Source organism: Pantherophis guttatus, chromosome 9, assembly GCF_059756535.1.
Source record: "Pantherophis guttatus breed Tessera chromosome 9, ASM5975653v1, whole genome shotgun sequence".
In the NCBI taxonomy this organism is placed as follows: domain Eukaryota; kingdom Metazoa; phylum Chordata; class Lepidosauria; order Squamata; family Colubridae; genus Pantherophis; species Pantherophis guttatus.
In genome coordinates, this window is record NC_142071.1 from 27,097,352 (window position 1) to 27,120,578 (window position 23,227).

The following is a 23,227-nucleotide window of genomic DNA, read 5'->3' on the forward strand; positions in this document are numbered from 1 at the left end:
GGACCCAGATTGTTGGGGGCAAGAGGCTGACTCTGTAAACCCCTTAGAGAGGGCTGGAAAGGACGGTGAAGCTGTATGTAAGTCTAAGCGCTATTGCTATTGCTACCGATGCTACGTAGCCGATGCAAATCATGACTTAGAAGGAGATGTGGAGTCCATCACTGGTTGAGTTCATACATGTTTAACCAGGTGATGGGATTAATTTATTTTCTGGATGAAGAACAGATCTGGGCTGCAACCATCCAAACAATTATAAAACGGCGGTGACAAGTTATTCAAACTCTTAAATCTTTACCACCCAACTAATGTTCTCTGAAAATGTTTGCTCTCTACATGGGGCTCCCCTTGAGGAGCACTTGGAGGCTCCAACTGGCGCAGAGTGCGGCCGCGCGGGTGGTGATGGGAGCGACATGGCATTCCCATGTAACGCCTCTCCTGTGCGAGCTGCAATGGCTGCACTGGCTCCCGGTGGTCTTCTGAGTGCGCTTCAAGGTTTTGGTTACCACCTTCAGAGCGCTCCATGGCTTAGGACCTGGCTATTTAAGGGACCACCTGCTACCACCAATAGCCTTCCACCGACCAGTACGCTCCCATAGAGAGGGGCTCCTCCGGGTGCCGTCGGCCAAACAATGTCGACTGGCGGCCCCCAGGGGGAGAGCCTTCTCTGTGGGGGCACCTACTATCTGGAACGAGCTCCCCCCCGGAGATACGGAGGATTCCGGATCTGCGTACCTTCCGTCACACGCTTAAGACGTTCCTATTCCAGCAAGCCGGCCTGACCTAAACTTTTCTTCTTTTAAATGGGAATTTTAAATTTGGTTTTAAATTATTGGGGTTTTAAAATGGTTCAGCCAAATTTATTTAATTTGTTTTATCTCTATTTTAAATTTTGTATTTATATGTTTTATTTTATGGCTGTTCACCGCCCTGAGTCCTTCGGGAGTAGGGCGGTATACAAATTTAATAAAATGAAAATGAAAATGAAATGAAACACGGATTCCGAACCTTGGCAATTTTAAGACCTTGGACTTCAGCTTCCAGAATTCCGAGACACCTATGGTGGCCATAGAATTCTGGGAGTTGAAATCCACTGGTCTTAAAATTGCCAAGGTTGGTGGGAACCCCTGCAAGTCTATAGGTTAGCGCCTCCCGTCAGATCCAGGATTTTTAAAAGGCAGCAGCTCTTTAAAGCAGCCCTGTCTTTCCTTCATCCTGCTTGATGACCTGTTTCTTACAACTGGTAAAGGTAAACGTTCCCCTCGCACATAAATGCTAGTCGTTCCCAACTCTACGGAGCGGTGCTAATCTCCGTTTCAAAGCTGAAGAGTTAGCGCTGTCCGAAGACGTCTCCGTGGTCATGTGGCTGGCATGACTAAACACCAAAGGCGCCCGGAACCGCTGTTCCCTTCCCACCAAAGGTGGTCCCTATTTTTCTACTTGCATTTTTTAACGTGCTTTCGAACTGCTAGGTTGGCAGAAGCTGGGACGAGTAACGGGAGCTCACCCCGTTACGCGGCGCTAGGGATTCGAACTGCTGAACTGCCGACCTTTCGATCGACAAGCTCAGCGTCTTAGCCCCTGAGCCACCGCGTCCCTGACAACTGTTAACTGCAGCCAAAAGGTCATGCATCTCTGCTCTAAAGTCATCTGGATCGTCTCCCCACAACTCATGCCTATGGGGCACAGCAAAGAATTGTTTCCAGATTCAGTTCTACAGTAGCTGCGATTGTCTCTGCGTAACTGATCGGCCCCGTCCATCTGTCCTAGTAACCAGACTTCCAGTATGTGTCTGTATTTGCATATGTTTTTGCATATGCATGAATACCCCACAACAGCTGCTCCCAAGCTTCTGGCAAACTGAGCTTCTTCAAATCGAGTCCCTGTGCAAACACAAACCCTCGGTCTATTTTTTTTTTCCTTGACAACGCATACACACAAAGCTGTTCTGGAAAGGAATAGCAATAGTAATCACGCTTATATACCGCTTCACAGTGCTTTGCAGTCCTCTCAAAGCGGTTTACAGAGTCAGCATTTTGCCCCCAACAATCTGGGTTCACATTTTACTGACCTTGGAAGGATGGAAGGCTGAGTTAACCTTGAGTAGGTCAGGATCGAACTGCAGGCAGTCGGCAGAGTTAGCCTGCAATACTGCATTCTAACCACTGTGCCACCACGGTCCCTTCCTTCCTTCCTTCCTTCCTTCCTTCCTTCCTTCCTTCCTTCCTTCCTTCCTTCCTTCCTCCCTCCCTCCCTCCCGCCCTCCCTCCCTTCCCACTTATCAATAACACTTAGACTTATATACTGCTTCACAGTGCTTTGCAGTCTTCTCTAAGCAGTTTACAGAGTCAGCTTATTGCCCCCAACAATCTGGATCCTCATTTTACTGACCTCGGAAAGATAGAAGCCTGTGGAGCTTCCTCCCTCCCTCCCTCCCTTCCTCCCTTCTTCCTTCCTCCCTTCCTTCCTTCCTTCGTTCCTTCCTTCCCACTTATCAATAGCAGTTAAACTTATATACCGCTTCACAGTGCTAAGCAGTCCTCTCTAAGCGGTTTACAGAGTCAGCCAATTGCCCCCAACAATCTCATTTTACTGACCTCAGACGGATGGAAGGCTGAGTCAACCTTGAGCATGGTGAGATTCGAACTGCTGGCAGTCAGCAGAGTTAGCCTGCAATACTGCATTCTAAGGACTGTGCCACCACGGTCTTTCCGTCCTTCCTTCCTTCCTTCCTTCCTTCCTTCCTTCCTTCCTTCCTCCTTCCCTCCCTCCCTTCCCACTTGCCCCCAACAATCTGGGTCCTCATTTTATTGACCTCGGAAGGATGGAAGGCTGAGTCAACCTTGAGCCTTGTGAGATTCGAACTGCTGGCAGTCAGCAGAGTTAGCCTGCAATACAAGTCAAAAAGTACCTGTAGAGCAGTGGCAAAATCCAAATTTTTTTTACTACCAGTTCTGTGGGGCGTGGCTTGGTGGGCGTGGCAGGGGAAGGATACTGCAAAATCTCCATTCCCACCCCACTCCAGGAAAAGGACACTGCAAAATCTCCATTCCCACCCCACTCCTGGGGGAAGGATACTGCAAAATCTCCATTTCCACTCCACTCTGAGGGAAGGATACTGCAAAATCCTCATCCCCTCCCCACTCCAAAATTTCCACTACCGGTTCTCCAGAGCCTGTCAGAACCTGCTGGATTTCACCCCTGCTGTAGAGTGAATTAAGTTCTATTCTCTGTGAAACTTTACTTTTTCCGATGACTTCAAGAGGAGCGACTAACTTTTGCAGAATTAAAACACTGAGAAAAAGGAAGGAAGACGGCTGTTCCCACAGGTGATTATCTACTCTTGGTAGCCACAAAAATGATCTACAAGGGAAGAGGAACACGCTTGCTTGCACATCGTTTCGTGGCTGAAGAGAAGGAGGAAACCAGCCCAACAGATGTTGGGGTCAACTTTGTTCTGTCTGGGCTCTTGAGGGGAAGTTAAAAAAACTATCAAATTTACATTTTTTTTTACAAGTTCTGAAACTCATACAACTGCCCTCCCCACCCCGATTTCAGGGCCGTTTCATCTACATCGTACTGAGTTAATGCCGTTAATGTAGTGGGAAGAAGGATCCGAAGGTGTTTTCAAAAACGGATGTAAAATCCATGTGTGGAAAATCCCTCAAGGGGCCCAGAGCCCACCTATCAATCTTCAAGACCTCTTGACCACCAATAGGCTGCCTGTTCTATTTCCAAGATGTCCTCTAGAAGATCAACGTTCTACATCTTTGCACCTCCAGGTATATCAAGTCCCAGAATTCTCCAGCCAACACAACCATCACGTGGTTTGAGAATCATGGAACTTTCTGTGGTCCAAAATCGTTTGAAGGTTCTCAACTAGGCCCAAAATGAGGCATGGGGGGAGGGGTGCAGTGTGCCCCCCCTCTCCCTCTTCAGCCTGTTTTCACTCTCAGCAGGCTTCAGGGAGGCCACGTAGGCCCAAAACGGCCCGTTTTTGCTCCCAGGGGACACCTATCACACACCCCTGGCCACGTCCACCATGCCACGCCCACCCAGATGGTCATTAGGGCAGAGAACCAGTTGTTAAATTATTTGAATCCCACCATTTAATCATCCCAAGCGTGTGTATTTATAGAGGAAAAAGAGGCCTCCCTGAAGCCACCTGGGAGCAAAAACGAGCCGCAGAGGGAGCGCCACCCCCCCACACACACACGCACCCCATTTTGAGCCTAGGAAGCCTCCCTGCACTTACCTGAGAGCCAAAATGGCGCATGTGGGGACTCCTGGGAGGGGCGAGGAGGGGAGGGGCCACTCAGAAATTCACCGGTTCACTTGAACTGGCCCGAACCGGCTGAATCCCATCCCTGTTCCCAAGTGAAGGAAAACTTCTGTCCTTATTCCAAGAGCTTTCCTGTTCTTTTTCCTTTATAAATACACACGCTTGGGATAATTCAATGCAAGGTTGCTGAATTTATGCTGTGTATTCCGAGACCCCTTCAAGTGAGACAGTTCCACAAGAAAATCGGCGCGCAAAAGAGAGAATACGCGGCTTTATCATAGACATCATTTTGATGCTTGTTTTACCTGACGACTTCTTACTTATTTTATTTATTTTATTTTAAATTTATATACTGCCCTTCTCCCTGAGGACTCACGGCGGTGTACAGCCAGAATTAAAAAACATGAAATACAAATATTAAAAACAATTAAAATATATATAAATTTGGCCCAAAATTAAAAATACAAACCAATTAAAACATTTAAAATTTCTTCTTAAGCCAGCCCGGCTTGCTGGAAAAAGCGGGTTTTAAGGGCACGGCGGAAGGCGCTAAGGTCTTGGATTCTCCTTATCTCTGGGGGCAACTGATTCCAGAGGGTAGGAGCCCCCCTAGAGAGAAGGCCCTCCCCCTGGGGGTCACCAGCCTGCATTGATTGGCTGATGGCACCCTGAGGAGGCCCTCTCTGTGGGAGCGCACGGGACGATGGGAGGTCGTCGGTAGCAGCAGGCGGTCTCGAAGATAGCTAGGCCCGATACTGGAGCATCTCCTACTGCCCTGCAGTGCCACCTTGTCACAGATTGTTCATTTAAAACCCCGAAATATTCCTCCCCACCTACAATTATAAATCACTTCATCTGCCGCCGCCCCCCCCCCCGCCCCCACCTTTCTCCTCCTTAAGCCTTCTGAGCTGCTGATCTTGGTATTGTTGAAATGTCACCGGGAAAAGAATTTAAGCTTTTTAAAAGCACACTTGAGTATGTTCCCTGCTTTGTCTCTTAGAGGCATAACAATGAAAATATTTGGAACGTTAAAAAAAGAAAAAAACATAAGATGTGTTTATCTATTGTTTGCTCACAACCAACTAATATGACCCTGTTCTGGCCCTACAGTCTAGGATATGGAAGGGGGCAAGCTGCAACTTGTGACACATTTTGCAGCTTTTGGAACTATAAATCACATCGCTGAAATTCTATCATAAATTGTCATTTTTCAGCAGAGTTACGGTATATTTTGGGTCCTTTAAAAGTGAAATAAGGACCGAATAATGTGTTCTTATGTTTAAGAGCGGTGCGGGGGGCCTAGAGATAAAGACACTCGCCTCACACTTCGGAAGTAGAGAGTTCAATCCTAGGCAGCGACAGATGTTTCTTTTTCAGGTCGGAAAGAGAAAATATCTGCTGTGAACTCCATGTAGGCATCAGGAAGGGCATCCGGCCAGTAAATGCTCAGCTCCGTTCAGTCCCCCTGACTCCACCCCGGGCTGGATGGAAAGGTTATAGAGTCAGAAAAGAAAAGAAAAAAAGTTTCTTCTTATGTTTATTCTGGGCTCAACATACCTCTTTTGATTATTTCCTCAACCAAATAGGCCGAAAAATGTAAACTTCCAAAGGTTAACAGTTTGACCATAGGATCTATGAAGTGCAGCTACAAAAACTTCTTGCTTATGGTCTTGAATTTGGGCTACTTAACTTTCTGTGCAAATCTAGACCACTTGTACTTGTAGTACAAAGTGAGAGGCAGTTTGGCGTAGTGGTTAAAGCATCAAGCTGGAAACTGGGAAACCATGAGATCTCGCACTCCTTAGGCACAAAACCAGCGTAGGTGACTTTGGACCACTCTCTCTCTCTCTCTCTCTCCCTCTCTCTCTCTCTCTCTCTCTCTCTCTCCCTCTCTCCCTCCCTCCCTCTCTCTCTCTCTCTCTCTCTCTCTCTGTGTGTGTCTTTCAGGCAAGAAGGCAATAACAGATACTTCTAAAAAACCTTGTCAAGAAAACTATAGAGATTAGCCCAGGAACTCACCAGAGGTCAATACTGACTCAAAGGCAAACAAACAAACAAATTGTACAGACTACTGTGTGAACCAAGAAAACGGAACGATTCAGTCACCAGGTCATCATGAGAGGAGATATAGCATAGAATAACAGAGTTGGAAGGGACCTTGGAGGTCTTCTAGTCCAACCTCCTGCCTAGGCAGGAAATCCTACATCACTCTAGACAAATGGTTATCCAACATCTTAAGAACTTCCAGTGTTGGAGCATTCGCAACTTCTGGAGACAAATTGTTCCACTGATTAATTGTTCCAACTGTCAGGAAATTTCTCCTTAGTTCTAAGTTGCTTCTCTCCTTGATGAGTTTCCACCCATTGCTTCTTGTCCTGCCATCAGGTGCTTCGGAGAATAGCTTGACTCCCTCTTCTTTGTGGCAGCCCCTGAGATATTGGAAGACTGCTATCATGTCAAAGCGAATAAAAATCAGGACCCCAGTTTGGAAACCTGAATTCCAGATGTTATCAAAAACACATCAAACATTTGGCTCAAGGGAAAGATGCAATGGTGAAATGTAAAATTTTGGAGTTACAAAGGAGAGTGAACGAAGTTGTTCCCTGCAAATTGCCTCAGTCGTCGTCCTTCCTTAAGTAGGTTAAGGGAGTGGCCAATTAGCCCCAAGCCTTACTCTCGAGGAGACCTCCTCCTGAGGAGCCACTCCTGCCTTTTGGCAGCTCTGCGCGCCCGTGCATCGAGAAGAGGCTCCTCCTCTTCGTCCTCTTCACTTATGGGAGCTTCTGGAGCTTCTGAAGGCCCTGGCTGAATCCCCGCCTCTGGCACCACATCTTCTCCAGCCTCCTCACTGTCCGACTCGAGTGCCAGCTGCACAGGCTGCTGGCGCAGGACCACACCAGCCTCCTCGCTGTCGGAATCAGTTACTAGCTGCACAGGCCGCTGTCGGGCCACAACAGAAAGTCCCCCCCCACCATCCCATTGGAACCTCCAACCACCTGGCACAAGGAGATTCTGCAGTTGTTGGCTTTATGGCTTATTGGATGTCTCCAAACTATACTAAGCAAAACTCTGTGGGACTTTTATGACTTCCAAGGACAACTTTATGGGTGGATGGTTCATTGCGACCCTTGCAGACAGTCTGTGTCTTCTGAAGCCCTAAGAGCTGCTCTCAGCAGGGTTATCTCTATTGCCCCCAAAGCTTTTGTGAAGTCCTGGTTGTTGGTTTTTTGTTTTTTTTTTCCTTCCCTGAGTGACAGCTAACTCTAGTATGTGTGGTGCTAATTTCACGGAACCGGATAATTACCATCTCAATTTCTTCCTACACAAAAACCTTTTCCCTTCTCTTCCTCTGACAGTAAGAACCAGTTTCCATGGAGCTGCGATATCCATACCTTAGGAAATCTCTCCCCTCCTCGTCTGTGGTTTCCTCCCTATATAGGATGTATGTGGTATCCATGGAAACCTCTACAAGGGGTATTGCAATAAGGTACCAATTGCAATATCTTGAGAAAGGGAGGCTTGCTTGGGGGGTTCAGGTAGCTACATCTGGGGTGCTTCCTCCCGTAGATAGTATTATGCCCAGGATAATTGATAACATTTCACTTCTCATCCAAGAAGAACTGAAGTAGCTCATTGGATGAGAAATGAAACATTTTCAAACAAACAAACCAAGAAAGACTTTTGGGAAAAGCATCTTTGGGGCAAATTCTTTGAAATCTCTCCTGGTGAACCTTTTTCTGAATATTTAGCAAACACCCAGAAGAAGTTTCATTGATGGCCTGCAAATCTCAGTTATTGTGTCTCAGGTGTATTGTGAGATACCATCTGAAGATAGAACATAGAACATCGGAGTTGGAAAGGACCTTAGAGGTCTTCTAGTCCAACCCCCTGCTCCAGCAGGAGACACAATATCATTTTAGACAAATGGCTGTCCAGTTTCTTCTTAAAAGCCTCCGGTGATGGACCACCCACAACTTCTGAAGGCACTGGTTGATTGTTCTCACTGTCAGGACATTTCTGTTGTGGTCCATCAGCAGCCTGCGGAACTGGCAACGGAGTCGGACAGCGACAAGGCTGAGGAAGAACAGGGGCCAGTCCTGGAGGCTGGGGAAGGCCCGGATGAGGGCTCTGCATCAGAGGCAGAGATGGGGCCAGGGCCGTCGGGAAGTGATGTGCGAACTCCAGAGCCTCCAGAGGCTGACAGCAGAGAGGCAGAGGAACAGGAGGAGGCTGTTCCTAATGCACGCATGAGAAGAGCTGCCAGAAGGCAAGAGCAGCTCTAGCAAAAAGGACGACTCAGGAGTAAGGCCAAGAGATGATTGGCCCCTCCCATAAGGCTTAAAACAGACCAGCAACGGCGTTCGGGCTTTGCCGGAAAACAACGTTGGTAGCTTCGTCTTCTTCTTTGTCTACGTCTTGTATTTATTTTTGCATCTGTGACTTCTGAACGTTTACCAAGAAAGGCCTTTGGCAGTTTGCCTAATTGGACCAAGGTTTGCGATAGGACTGAGGAATTTGTGTTGGGAGGAATTTGCTTTAATTTAGTTGAACGACGCTGGGAATGAAGTTTTTTTTTTTTATCAAATTTGTTTTTTTTGTTTTTTTTTTTTGTTTTTAAGTAATGTCTGTATTGCCTTAAAGCCTGACCAATTTACACAGAGAGACAGGACCTGATGAATTTACAAGGCGATTCCAAGAATTAGTTAGTGGCTTTGGCTGTCACTTTCCTCATGCTCTCATTTATCTTTTTCAATACCTTTTTATACTGCAATATCCTTTCCCCCGGCCACCCTCCCCACCCAAAATTAGGGGAAAATAGCAAAAAAGAAACTAGATGTAATAGCTGGGTTTTGTTTTGTTTTTTCCTGAAGGGTTTAATTATCATAATGGATGCTTCTTCTCACCAGTTGTCAGTATTCCTTTAAAAAAAAAGGCAGAAAAAAAGAATGTGCTTTCCCTGAAGCAATTAGTTATTGTTCCTAGTTTTCAGAAGCATTTTTTTTAAAAAAAATATTCCGTTTATTCATTACCTAGCAAACATATGAGAAGTTGGTGCAATGGAAAGTGAATTCTTGAAATGAGTAGGTTCTGCCTCCTACACATAACCCCTTCTGCAGAGTGACGTCTATTAAATAAAATAACTTTGAGGTACATAATTATCAATTATCAGTTGCTTTTTGGTTTGGCTACACATTTAAAAAGCCCATACTAATCTGGTAAAAAATAACAGCTAGAATTTTGTATAAACCAGGGGTCGGCAACAGTGGTGGGTTCCTCCCGGTTCAGTCCGGTTCGGCCGAGCCGGTAGCGGTGACGATATGACGTCACCGAACCAGTTCTCCCCCCACCCGCCCTCCCCCCCACCCCCCACCCCACGTTATTCTTACCTTTTATTTGGTCCCACCCCCAATCTATTGCTGCCTCCTGTGTCCCAGCTGATGACTAGAGGGAAAAAAACTGTTTAAACTCTTGCCGCGAGGCTTCAAAGGGCCGTCCTACAGCTGATCAGTGTTAAAAGCAAACAAATGAGTCGGGTCGTAAGTGCGAGGACTGGTCGTAAGTGCGAGGACCTTCCAGAAATGACTCTGACCAGCTAGCCACGCCCACCTAGTCACATGACCTCCAAGCCACACCCACAAAATAAGCCACACCCACAGAACCGGTAGTAAAAAAATTTAGAACCCACCCCTGGTCGGCAACCTTAAACACTCAAAGAGCAACAAAGGTCCTAATCGGAAGCCCCTGTTCAATTCTTGAGCCGACCGGAAGTCCGGTTCCGCCATCATATTCTCCTCCTAGCATGGCCTTCTTTTCCTCTGCCAACTGGAAGTCAGTTCTCCTACCATAGAGTCTCCTCCTAGCGCTGCATCCTTTTTCCTCTACCTGTCCTAATTGAAAGCCCTATCAATTGTGGAGCCAACCAGCAACAGGGAGCTGCAGCAGAGGGATGAAAGAGCCACACGCGGCTCCAGAGCCACGGGTTGCTGACTCCTGGTATAAACCTATCCCAGAATAATGGAGTTGGAAAGGACCTTGGAGGTCTTCTAGTCCAACTCTCCACTCAGGCAGGAAACCTATAACATTTCAGACAAATGAGAAGATGAGGATGATTCCCACCAGATGAGGAGGTAATTCAGAAAATTGTGCCGAGATGGACAGACTAACTTTAAAGATAGAAGACAAAGAAGACACAGAATATTACTTGATATGGAATAGATTTTATGCGTGGTTAGAAATAAGAGGTAGATATTAGACGAAGAAAGAATTAGATCAGTATGAATTAGATATAAAGATGGTTTTTAACTATAAATATGCCAATATAATTAACAGGATTATAAATAAGCTAATATAAAAAGAAATTACTATCGTTACCAGTAGAGGTGTTAATAGTTTTTATTGTCTTTTCTTCGTTTTTCTTTTGGAAATGAGATACCCTGACAATACACTCTATTCAAAATAGTGACGAATAAAAATAAAATATTCTATTCAATATTTATTCCATCTTCTATTCTATTCTATTCTATTCTATTCTATTCTATTCTATTCTATTCTATTCTATTCTCTATTCCATTCCATTCCATTCTATTCTATTCTATTCTATTCTATTCTATTCTATTCTATTCTATTCTCTATTCCATTCCATTCTACTTATTATTCTATTCTATTCTATTCTATTCTATTCTATTCTATTCTATTCTATTCTATTCCATTCCATTCCATTCCATTCCATTCCATTCCATTCTATTCTTCATTCCAATATCTATTCTATTCTGTTCTGTTCCATATTCAATATTCTATTCAATATTTATTCCATCTTCTATTCTATTCTATTCTATTCTATTCTATTCTATTCTCTATTCCATTCCATTCCATTCCATTCTATTCTTCATTCCAATATCTATTCTATTCTATTCTATATTCCATATTCTATTCAATATTTATTCCATCTTCTATTCTATTCTATTCTATTCTATTCTATTCTATTCTATTCTATTCTATTCCTTTTTGACTCAGATCACCTTATCCCTTCAGTGGAAGAGGAAGAATTCTCGGGAGATTAAAAGCGACAAAACTTCCTTTCCTCAGTTGGAAAATTAGTGTGCCAAGAATAATGGTTCCTATTGATGGCATAAGTTCTTTCCTGGCGTTCTATTTCTAGTAAGGAGTAATTAGAAGTCTTATCAAATCATGTTCCTTTTCGGTTTTAAAGTCACCTTGGAAAAGTTTCCGTGCCCATCCCAAGGCGGCGGTAACCTCTGGAAAGGAATCCAACGTTGGTTATGTGGGTTACAAGTTACGACATAGCCTTGCAGTCCTGGCACATATAAAGGGGACAAGGTAAAATTAAGCCGGACATCAAAGAACATGGTGGCCGGACACGCATTAAAGTTGACACCAGCCAGTGCGTATTAAATCTCAAAGAAATAATGCAAGATAGTAAAACTATGTCCCATTCTTTACCACCGTTAAGATAAAAATAGCCACAGACCATACTCCTGCTATAAAGACATCCTGTTGACCCTATATTAGAATAGAATAGAATAGAATAGAATAGAATAGAATAGAATAGAATAGAATAGAATAGAATAATAGAGTAGGGTAGAATAGAATAGAATAGAATAGAATAGAATAGAATAGAATAGAATAGAATAGAATAATAGAGTAGGGTAGAATAGAATAGAATAATAGAGTAGGGTAGAATAGAATAGAATAGAATAGAATAGAATAGAATAATAGAGTAGGGTAGAATAGAATAGAATAGAATAGAATAGAATAGAATAGAATAGAATAGAATAGAATAGAATAGAATAGAAAAATAGAGTAGGGTAGAATAGAATAGAATAGAATAGAATAGAATAGAATAGAATAGAATAGAATAGAATAGAATAGAATAGAATAGAAAAATAGAGTAGGGTAGAATAGAATAGAATAGAATAGAATAGAATAGAATAGAATAGAATAGAATAGAATAATAGAGTAGGGTAGAATAGAATAGAATAGAATAGAATAGAATAGAATAGAATAGAATAGAATAGAATAGAATAGAATAGAATAATAGAGTAGGGTAGAATAGAATAGAATAGAATAGAATAGAATAGAATAGAATAGAATAGAATAGAATAGAATAGAATAATAGAGTAGGGTAGAATATAATATAATAGAATAGAATAGAATAGAGTAGAGTAGAATAGAATAGAATAGAATAGAATAGAATAGAATAGAGTAGGGTAGAATAGAATAGAATAGAATAGAATAGAATAGAATAGAGTAGAGTAGAATAGAATAGAATAGAATAGAATAGAATAGAGTAGGGTAGAATAGAATAGAATAGAATAGAATAGAATAGAATAGAATAGAGTAGAGTAGAATAGAATAGAATAGAATAGAATAGAATAGAGTAGGGTAGAATAGAATAGAATAGAGTAGGGTAGAATAGAATAGAATAGAATAGAATAGAATAGAATAGAATAGAATAGAATAATAGAGTAGGGTAGAATAGAATAGAATAGAATAGAATAGAATAGAATAGAATAGAATAGAATAGAATAGAATAGAATAGAATAGAGTAGGGTAGAATAGAATAGAATAGAGTAGGGTAGAATAGAATAGAATAGAATAGAATAGAATAGAATAGAATAGAATAATACAGTAGGGTAGAATAGAATAGAATAGAATAGAATAGAATAGAATAGAATAGAATAGAATAGAATAGAATAATAGAGTAGGGTAGAATAGAATAGAATAGAATAGAATAGAATAGAATAGAATAGAATAGAATAGAATAGAATAGAATAGAACTGAGGATCTCTGGTCAATTAGACAAAGGTGGACAGAATGAATTCAAAACCCAGATTATGTAGCGGAAGATCAAAATCTCTGCAGCTGTAGAGTAACAGGTGAGTTCTTGCTTAAATGGGAAGGTGCCATCTTGCGGTTGTTTTAGGTACTAGCCATAAATAAATGCTATTTTTTTTTTCCCCTGGGAAATGAGCAATAGAGGTCACAGACCGTTTTGCGATTCATTTAATGGTCTTCCTTAGCTATGGAAATTCTGGCCCAATAAAGGAGAATATTTGTAGCTCAGGGTTGAATGGAGGGATCCTGGGTGCTCTCTGAGCTTGGTGGTTTTCTTGCAGAAGTTTCATTACCCAACTAGGTTTTGTCATCAGTGCTAGAAGGGAGTGGGGTTTATAGAGAGGAAGAGGAGGAGGAAGACTGTGGGGGTCCTTGGTGCTCGCTGAGCTCACTTGTTTTCTTGCAGGGGTTTCATCATCGTCCGTGCTAACATCATCAGTGCTCCTCAGGGTCAGTGCTGACAGAAAATAGCACTTCCTTCTAGTACTGATGATGTTCCCGGTCCGAACCGGGAGCATTTCATCCTTTTTTTTTTTTTTAATTTGATTTATATGCCGCCCTTCTCCGAAGACTCAGGGCGGCTTCCAATGAGCTCAGCAATAGCCTTCATCCTTTTGTATATTTATACAAAGTCAGCTTATTGCCCCCACAACTGGGTCCTCAATTTACCTACCTTAGAAATCCCTGGTTTATATATTTTCCTTCGCTGTTCAAATCTTTCCTAATTAATTCTTAGGGATTTTTATTTATTTATTTTTTTACAATCCTGTTAAGCCTCATTAGTAGAGGGGGTGGGTGGGTGAAAAGGTTCTCCTTCAATGTATCCAGTCTAAAAGTTTGATGTTTGCAAGTTTATTGACAGCAAGGCAAATAGTTCTTACGTTTAATTGCCGTTCTTCTCCAGATTAGGGAGTTAACAACACGGAGATACTGAAGTTACATATTTGCTGTGCAAAACAAACATCACACTCTCCCGCATTTTTCCAATTATAAGTTTGGAAAGATCAATGTGAGCTGAACTCATTATTCATCTTCTGCCAGTGCTCTCGGTTTATGAAATTCCTCCTGGAGCTCTGTTTGCAGGGAAGGACCGTCACTGGAGTGAATACACCTGGGGTGGGCTCTTGGGGGTTCATAGGGGTTCGGGAGAACCTCTAGCTAAGACTCTGTGCAGTTCAGATCCCAAATCCCTCTTCTGGCTGGCCCTGCCCACCGCACCCCACCCCTCCCAGGAGTTCCCACGTGGCCCGTTTTGGATGCAGGTAAGTGCAGGGCGAAGGTGAAAAACGGGCCTACCGGAAGTTCAGGAAGGCCGGAAATGGGCCCGTTTCTGGCCTCCAGAGGGCCTCCGGAGCCTGGGGAGGCCGTTTTCGCCTTCCCAGAGGCTCGAAAAAAGTCCCTGGAGCCTGGGGAGGGCAAAAATGCCCCCCCTCCTGTGGTGCAGGAGACCGACTAGGCCACGCCCACCATGGCCATGCCCACCCAGCAACCAGGCACAGAACCCCTTGCTAAAATTTTTGAAGCCCACCCCTGAATACGCCCATCATCCTGTCCCCACCCCCCACCCCTTCCCAATTATTTGCTGATATCTCAGTGAGAAACCTAGGGTTACATATGTGAGATGGACAAGTTATATACATGGAAAAAATACATAAATAGGAATATCTGAAGGTTTAATGCCAGCTAAGAAAAGCTCCTCTGTATCCTCTCATTTTATTTTTTATTTATTTTACTCATATTTATGTGCCGCCCTTCTCCCAAAGGACTCAGGGCGGCTCACAACAATAAAACACAAGACAATAATTAGTCTGGCGCAGCAGACTAATAGCCTGTTATTAACATTCAGCTGCCTGCAATTACTGCAAGTTCGAATCTCCCCAGGCTCAAGGTCGACTCAGCCTTCCATCCTTTCTAAGGTAGGTAAATTGAGGACCCAGTTTGTGGGGGCAATAAACTGACTTTGTATAAATATACAAAAGTATGAAGGCTATTGCTTAGCGCATTGTAAGCCGCCCTGAGTCTCTGGAGAAGGGCGGCATATAAATCAAATTTTAAAAAAATAAAATAAAAATAAATTAATGCTAAAACATTCCAATTACAAAATTAAAAATCCTGACAATTAAAACTAAAAACTCCCAGCAGATGAAGAGATTTGCTGAAAAAGCCATGCTTTGTGCCAGTCCATTTCCTTTCCTTCCTGCTATACCTTTTTTGGGGAGGTAATGAGCAGTTTAATGATGGAAATGGGGAGCTCCCGGGAGGGGTGGGTGGGAGGGGAGAGTCATTTCTGAAGGGAACGGCAGGATAAATAGCAGGATGATGTCCATTGTGTTCCCCTTGGACAATCTGTAGCGGTGAGGGTTGATCAATTTTTAATTCTGAACTATGTCTAAACCGGGTTGAAAAGGCTCCTTTTCATTTCCTGACAGTGCTAAATAAAGGAAAAGTAATAAAGGCAGAAGCAACGCTTAGCCTGGCATCTAATAAAGGTTTGTGTCCAGAGACTGCAGAAGCGTCTCTTTAGAGAGAGAAGAGAAGAAGAGAGGCAGGCAGGCAGAGATAGAAATGGCAGCTGGCTGGCTAGCTAGGTGACTTCTGGCCAGTCCTTCCCTGGAAGCCTTCGTGTAAAACTGGAAACGTATCTATGAACTAAGCTACACTGCGCCACCTTAGCAGATCACCATCGATAATCTTCAGGGAAGAGAACTTCCTGCAGTGGATGGATTCAGAATGGATGGATGGATGGATGGATGGATGGATGGATAGATGGATGGATGGATGGATTATAGATAGATAGATAGATAGATAGATAGATAGATAGATAGATGATTGATAGATAGATAGATAGATAGATAGATAGATAGATAGAGGTAGGTAGGTAAGATAGATGATAGATAGATAGATAGATAGATAGATAGATAGATAGATAGATAGATAGAGGTAGGTAAGATAGATAGAGAAAGAGAGATGGATGGATGGATGGATGGATGGATGGATGGATGGATGGATGGATGATAGGTAGGTAGGTAGAAGAAAGAAAGAGAGAAAGAAAGAAAGAAAGAAAGAAAGAAAGAAAGAAAGAAAGAAAGAATAGAGATAGATAGATAGATAGATAGAGATAGATAGATAGATAGATAGATAGATAGATAGATAGATAGACAGACAGACAGACAGACAGACAGACAGACAGACAGTAGACAGATGGATGGATGGATGGATAGATGATAGGTAGCTTGATAGGTAGAAGAAAGAAAGAAAAGAAAGAAAGAAAGAAAGAAAGAAAGAAAGAAAGAAAGAAAGAAAGAAAGGATATAGATAGATAATAGATAGATAGATAAATAGATAGATATAGATATAGATGATAGAGAGAGAGAGAGAGAGAGATGGATGGATGGATGGATGGATGGATAATAGGTAGGTAGGTAGAAGAAAGAGAGAAAGAAAGAAAGAAAGAAGAAAGAAAGAAAGAAAGAAAGAATAGAGATAGATAGATAGATAGATAGATAGATAGATAGATAGATAGATAGATAGATAGATAGACAGACAGACAGATAGATAATGGATGGATGGATGGATGGATAGATGATAGGTAGGTTGGTAGGTAGAAGAAAGAAAGAAAAGAAAGAAAGAAAGAAAGAAAGAAAGAAAGAAAGAAAGAAAGAAAAAAGGATAGAGATAGATAATAGATAGATAGATAGATAGATAGATAGATAGATAGATAGATAGATAGATAGACAGACGGATAGACAGACGGATGGATGAACGGACAGACAGATGTGAAAAGCTAAGGAATCAGGGAGACTGAGAAGTGAATCAACGCTCCTAAATCTGGAGAAGAATGACTGAATCGCATTGTAAGAGAAGTTTATTTATTTTTAATTACTTATTAAATTGATATGCCGCCCCTCTCACAGTTCAGGGCCTGGGACAGATTCCCCAGCAGGAAGGAAGACTCTCAATAAAGGCTCAGGATTGACAAGAGAGGCTTCCTTGGTGCTCCCTGAGCTTGGTTCTTTTCGTGCGGGCGTTTCATTACCCACACCAGGGAGCATCATGAGCGCTCACGATGTTAATGAAACGCCTGCAAGGAAACAACCAAGCTCAGAGACCACCAAGGAGACCTCAAGTAAGACTCCATCCAGGTTTGAGGGGCTCAAGACCAGAGTCAGGGAACACGGAGTCAAAAAACGGTATATATTCAGAAGATCCCTACACACAGGTGATAAGAAAAGGCTGAGTGATTAGCAAGAGCCGTCGCTGAAATCAGTGTGGCTTTTACTACCGTAGGCTCACGTTTAGGACCTTACTATCTTCATTCAAGGTTCTACTTAGGAAACTGATGTAAAAAAGATGTGGAGACTCTAGAAAGAGTAACAGAGAAGAGCAACAAAGATGAATAGGGGACTGGAGGCTAAAACATATGAAGAACGGTTGCAGGAACTGGGTATGTCTAGTTTAATTTTTTTTTAAGTGTTTTTAAGTGTTTTGTTTATTGTTTTTAATTAATGGGGCCAAATTTATATATGTATATTTTAACTGTATTTTAATATTTGTATTTGATGTTTTTACTTGGCTGTTCACCGCCCTGAGTCCTCAGGGAGAAGGGCGGTATACGAATTCGAAATAAAATAAAAAAATAAAAAATAAAAATAAAATAAAATAAAATAAAATAAATGATAGCAGTCTTCCAATATCTCAGGGGCTGCCACAGAGAAGAGGGGGTCAGCTTATTCTCCAAAGCACCTGAGGGTAGGACAAGAAGCAATGGGTGGAAACTAACCAAGGAGAGAAGCAACTTAGAACTAAGGAGAAATTTCCTGACAGTGAGAACAATTAACCAGTGGAACAACTTGCCTCCAGAAGTTGTTAATGCTCCAACCCTGGAAGTTTTTAAGAAGAGGTTGGGCAACCATTTGCCTGAAATGGTGTAGGGTTTCCTGCCTAAGCAAGGGGTTGGACTAGAAGACCTCCAATATCCCTGCCAACTCTGTTATTCTATTCCTGTGATGGAGAACCTATGGCACCCATGCCACAGGTGGCACGTGGAGCAATGTCACCTGGCATGCCAGCTTAGCTATGGCGTGCATACACGCATCAGCCAGCTAATTTTTGGGCTTTCTGGGCCCACCAGAAGTAAGGAAACAGGCTGTTTCCTGCCTCCGGAGGGCCTGGGGGTGGGGTGGGGAAGGCTGTTTTCACCCTCCCCAGATGCATAGAGAGGATCTGGAGCCAGGTGAGACAAAAAAAAAACGGGCCTACCGGGACATCGCGTGCCAGGAGCAGGGGAGAGGGGGGCGGTCGCGCACACATACACGGGGCGGGGTGCATAAAATTATGGGTGTGGGCACGCTCGCGCGCGAACCTCCCCCCACCCACTCCCTTCCCGGCACGCGATGGCAAAAAGGTTAGCCATCTCTGTTCTATTCTATGACAAATAAAGCTTGCAGATAACTTTTTGACTTTTTTTTCCCCCAAACTGAAGTCCCAACTCTGCGGAAGGTCATCTAAAATGGACGTGTTTCTCGTCGTTTTTTTTTTTTTTTTGGCCCTCCGAAGCTTTTAATAGAATCCAAAAAAAAAAAAAAAGGCTTTATACATGCAAGAGAATTTCTAACGGTTGCCTTCTCAGGAAACGGCGATGCCTCCTGTAGGGTGCAACAGGTTGATGTTTGAAACCCTCAGAATTTCCTTTCTCTTTTATCTCCAATGATTCATCATCTTAATGGAAACCTCGTGGGGGGTTTCGATAAAGCGGAGGTCAGGAGAGTGTGGGAAGAGAATCGGGGGGGGGGGGCGTTGCAACTAAATTTGGGGTGGGCATTCAAGGAGATTGTACGAGAGCGGGTGCAGTGGTGGAGCTCTCGCCTCACAATCAGGAGGCCTTGAGTTCGATCCTAGGTAGAGGCAGATATTTCTCTCTCCGGGCACAATGAGAATATATGTCAATTTTAAATTATTTTAATTGATGTTTGTTTTGTGCTTTTAATAGGCTGTACACCGTCCTGAGTCCTTCGGGAGAAGGGCAGTATAGAAATAAAATTATTCTTATTCTTATATCTGCCGATTTTATTATTATTATTATTATTATTATTATTATTATTATTATTATTATTATTATTATTTATTGGTTAATCTTTAGTGAGATTCACAGCCTTTGAGGCTGGTTAATAGCTCAGCAGCTCGAGTCCTAACCAAGGACCTAGGAACTGTTAAGGTATCGTCGGAGGATGTAAGCTGTTATTATTATTATTATTATTATTATTATTATTATTATTATTATTATTATTATTATATAAAGAGGGGAAAAAACCCTGCTATATAATTAACTGATTTTTATTAAGATGTTGGAGTGTATTATCTGGAATAAAACCTAAGGAAATGTAATGGTATAAAATGTTTTGGTTTATTATTTTGATATGAAATGAATGATGGTAATATTAGGAATTATGTTCAATGAGATTTTAAATTTAAGGGGTTTAAGACAGAGAGGAAGGGAAAAATGGAATTTGGTTAAGATTAGAGATAGGATGAATGGGTAATATTGATTTTTTTAAAAAAAGGAAAAAAAGAAAAATAGAGAGAATAAATACTATGGCAAAAAGGGAATATATAAACTGTGTTGAAATGACTAAAAATTGTTTAAATTTGTGAACCGGCCAATACTCTGTTCAGAAAAAAAAATATTGTATGTGTGTCTGTCTGTGTGTCTAAAAAAAAATTAAAAAAAAACTTTTAAAAAAAAGAGAATATATCTGCCGAACAAAACTCCGCCTTGGCAACAGGAAGAGCATCCGGCCAGTAAAACACTCTGCTAGCTCCATTCAGTTGCCCGGACTCCACCCCGCCAGGGATGATGGGGTCGTTAAAAGGTGATGATGATTGGAAGAAGGTTGTATAGCAGGGACAAAGACACAACAGGACAGTCTTGGGTGAGACAATATGTGAAGAAGAATGTAGGAGAGGAAACAATGAGCTGTCTTTTCATGGGATGACACGATCGCACTGTTCTTAATTTTGATGTGCAGGTAGACCTTACAATTTTCCGTTTAGTGACTGTTCGAAGTTACAACGGAACTGAAAAAATGACCTATGACCGTTTTTCACACTTATGACCCATCGCCGCATCACCCCACGGTCATGTGAGCAAAATTTGGTCGTTTGGCCACTGGCTCATATTTATGACGGTCGCAGTGTCCAGAGGTCACGTGATTCCCTTTCGCGACCAGCAAAGTCCACCAGGAAGCCAGAGTCACTTAATAACCCGTGTGACTAATTTACCAATTGCGGTGATTCGCTTAACAATGGTGGCAAGAAAAGTCATAAAATGGGACAGAACGCACTTCAGAAATGCTTCGCTTAGCAATAGAAATTTCGGGCTCAATTGTGGTCGTAGGTTGAGGACTGCCAATAGTAGCATATCTTATTCTAATAATTCGAAAGCAACCAGCGCCTGCATAAGCAGAAAACAGGAACTCCACCAGCAATGCTCTCTCTATCTCTCTGTCTTTCTCTCTCTCTCTCTTTCTTTCTTTCTTTCTCTTTTTCTCTCTCTCTCACTTTCTCTCTCTCTTTCTCTCTCTTTTTGTCACTTTCTCTATCTCTTTTTCTCTCTTTCTCTTTTTCTCTCTCTCTTTTGCTTTCTCTTTTTCTCTCACTTTCTCTCTCTCTCTTTCTCTTTCTTTCTCGCTCTCTTTCTCTTTCTCTCTTTCTCTTTCTCTTTTTCTCTTACTTTCCTCTCTCACTTTCTCTCTCTCTTTCTCTCTCTTTTTGTCGCTTTCTCTATCTCTTTTTCTCTCTTTCTCTCTTTCTCTCTCTCTCTTTTGCTTTCTCTTTTTCTCTCACTTTCTCTCTCTCTCTTTCTCTTTCTTTCTCTCTCTCTTTCTCTTTCTCTCTTTCTCTTTCTCCTTTTCTCTCACTTTCTTCTCTCACTTTCTCTCTCTCTCTCTCTCTCTCTTTCTCTTTCTCTTTTTCTCTCACTTTCTTCCCTCACTTTCTCTCTCACTTTCTTTCTCTTCTCTCTCTTTTTCTTTCTCTCTTCTTTCTTTCTCTCTCTCTTTCTCTCTTTCTCTTTCTCTCTCACTCTCTCATTTTCTCTCTCTTTCTCTCTTTCTCTTTTTGTTTTTCTCTCTTCTCTCTCTCTTTTTCTCTCTATCTCTCACTTTCTCTCTCTCTCTCTTTGTCTCTTTCTCTCTCTTTTTCTCTCTTTCTCTCTCTTTTTCTCTCTTTCTCTTTCTCATTTTCTCTCTCACACTTTCTTTTCTCTCACTTTCTCTCTTTCTCTCTCTTTCTCTTTCTTTCTCTCTCATTTTCTCTCTTTCTCTCTCTCTTTCACTCTCTTTTTGTCTCTTTCTCTCTCTCTCTCTCTCTTTCTTTCTTTCTCTTTCTTTCTTTCTCATTTTCTCTCTCTTTCTCTCTCTCTTTCACTCTCTTTCTCTCTCTTTCTCTCTTTCTTTCTCTCTCTCTTTTTCTCTCTCTCACTTTCTCTCTCTCTGTGCATGTTTATATCTCAAATTAAGGCATGGAAAGCTTGGTTTCTCAAGTCAGGACATTAGTGGGAGGAAATGTCCTGCCACACTCAGATAACATCAAAGACGAAAATGTTTGCCCTGTGAGACTTTTAGGCGCAAACTTTCTTTTTTTGACATGGCCTGTTTGCTACACAGCTACCGCCTGCGCCCTGCATCGGAGTCCACTTCCTTCCACCCAATCTTTGCCGTGAGCCCAGGTTCATAGCTTCGCTGTTCCTTTCAAACCACGTCATCAACACTTATCAACATCATTTATTAATTCAAGTTGTATCCCTACATCTCTCTCCCCCCCCCGAAAGGTTAAAAACAAAGCAACCAGAAGATAATCCTTGATTTACAATCATTCATTTAGGGACCAATCAACAGCACTGGGGGAAAAAGGGACTTGTGACCAGGGTTCACACTTATGACCGTTGCAGTATCCCCATGGCTTCAGGATCAAAATTCAAAGGTTCCGCAGGTGGCACGTATTCCTGACCGTTGCACTGTCCTGGTGGGGGGGGCTGGGGGGGGTTGGGGGGGTCACGTAATCTCTATTGGTAACCTTCCCAGCAGGCTTCCGGCAACCAATGGGAGAAGCCAAATTCGCTTAACGACCGCACGACTCGCTTAACCATGGCGGCGATTCGCTTAACAACGGTGGGCCAAAAAAAAAAAAGGAGGTGATAAAATGGGACGGAACTCATTTAACCCTGGAACTTTGGGGCTCTGTTGTCGTTGTAAAGTGAGGACTAACAGTTCCTGGTTTCGCAGACCTGGGCGAGAAGGATAAACCGATTCTACCTGCTTCGGTTGGAAAACGCCCACTAAGATTCAGAGATGTTTCCCACCAGGTTGGCAAATTGGGACTTGGGGATGCTACCCCGTAAGCTTCTCATCCGGCTGCCCCGACTTACCTGGAGCGGCTGAGAAAGGCACTCATAAATCCAGGCAAAGTGGGGAGATCCAACAATGGAAACACTTCCCAGCAGGATCCTCCTCCTCCTCCCTGGAGTTAAATCCCAGGCAGAGAGGAGAGGATTCCCATCTGGGCAGGAACAAAGAGATCCCTGGAGGGTAGAGAGTTTGCAGTCCGTAAACAATCCTGAAAGGAATCCGCTAAAGCCGCTGGTGCTTGGGAGAGAGAAGGGATCGCTTAACATCCAAGCAGAGATCTACCTTTCACAGCCAAGAAAAACCTTCACGCGTAGAAGCTTGGATTAACCCTCGGCTGACTGTGGGAAGCAAGGCAGTGCAGCTTGCCTCCTCCCTTCTAGCCACTGTGTGTGTGTGTGTGTGTGATAGAGAGAGAGGGAGAGAGAGAAAGGGAGAGAGAGAGGAAGGAGAGAGGGAGAGAGGAAGGGAGAGGGGGAGAGGGAGGGAGAGGGGGAGAGAGGGAGAGAGAGGGAGAAGGAGTGGGAGAGAGGGAGAGGGGGAGAGAGGGGGAAAGAGAGAAATAGAGAGGGGGAAGAGGAGGGGAGAGAGAGGGAGAAGAGGGAGAAGGAGTGGGAGAGAGGGAGAGAGAGAAATAGAGATGGGGAGAGAGAGGGGAGAGGGAGAGGAGGGGAGAGGGAGAGAGGAGGGA

The 23,227-nt window shown here is 42.9% G+C and overlaps 1 protein-coding gene across 6 annotated transcripts in view; it reads right to left on the minus strand.

Annotated features, from left to right (window-relative positions):
* The window catches only part of GRAMD1B (GRAM domain containing 1B), a 213,299-nt gene extending 190,325 nt beyond the window's left edge, over positions 1–22,974 (minus strand). For all 6 annotated transcript variants that reach the window (XM_087875685.1, XM_087875678.1, XM_087875679.1 and 3 more), the window contains exon 1: positions 22,560–22,974. In XM_087875685.1, the coding sequence (XP_087731811.1) occupies positions 22,560–22,585 (26 nt within the window). In that variant the 5' untranslated portion in view covers positions 22,586–22,974. The remainder of the gene's footprint in view (positions 1–22,559) is intronic.
* Between the last annotated feature and the right edge of the window lie 253 nt (positions 22,975–23,227).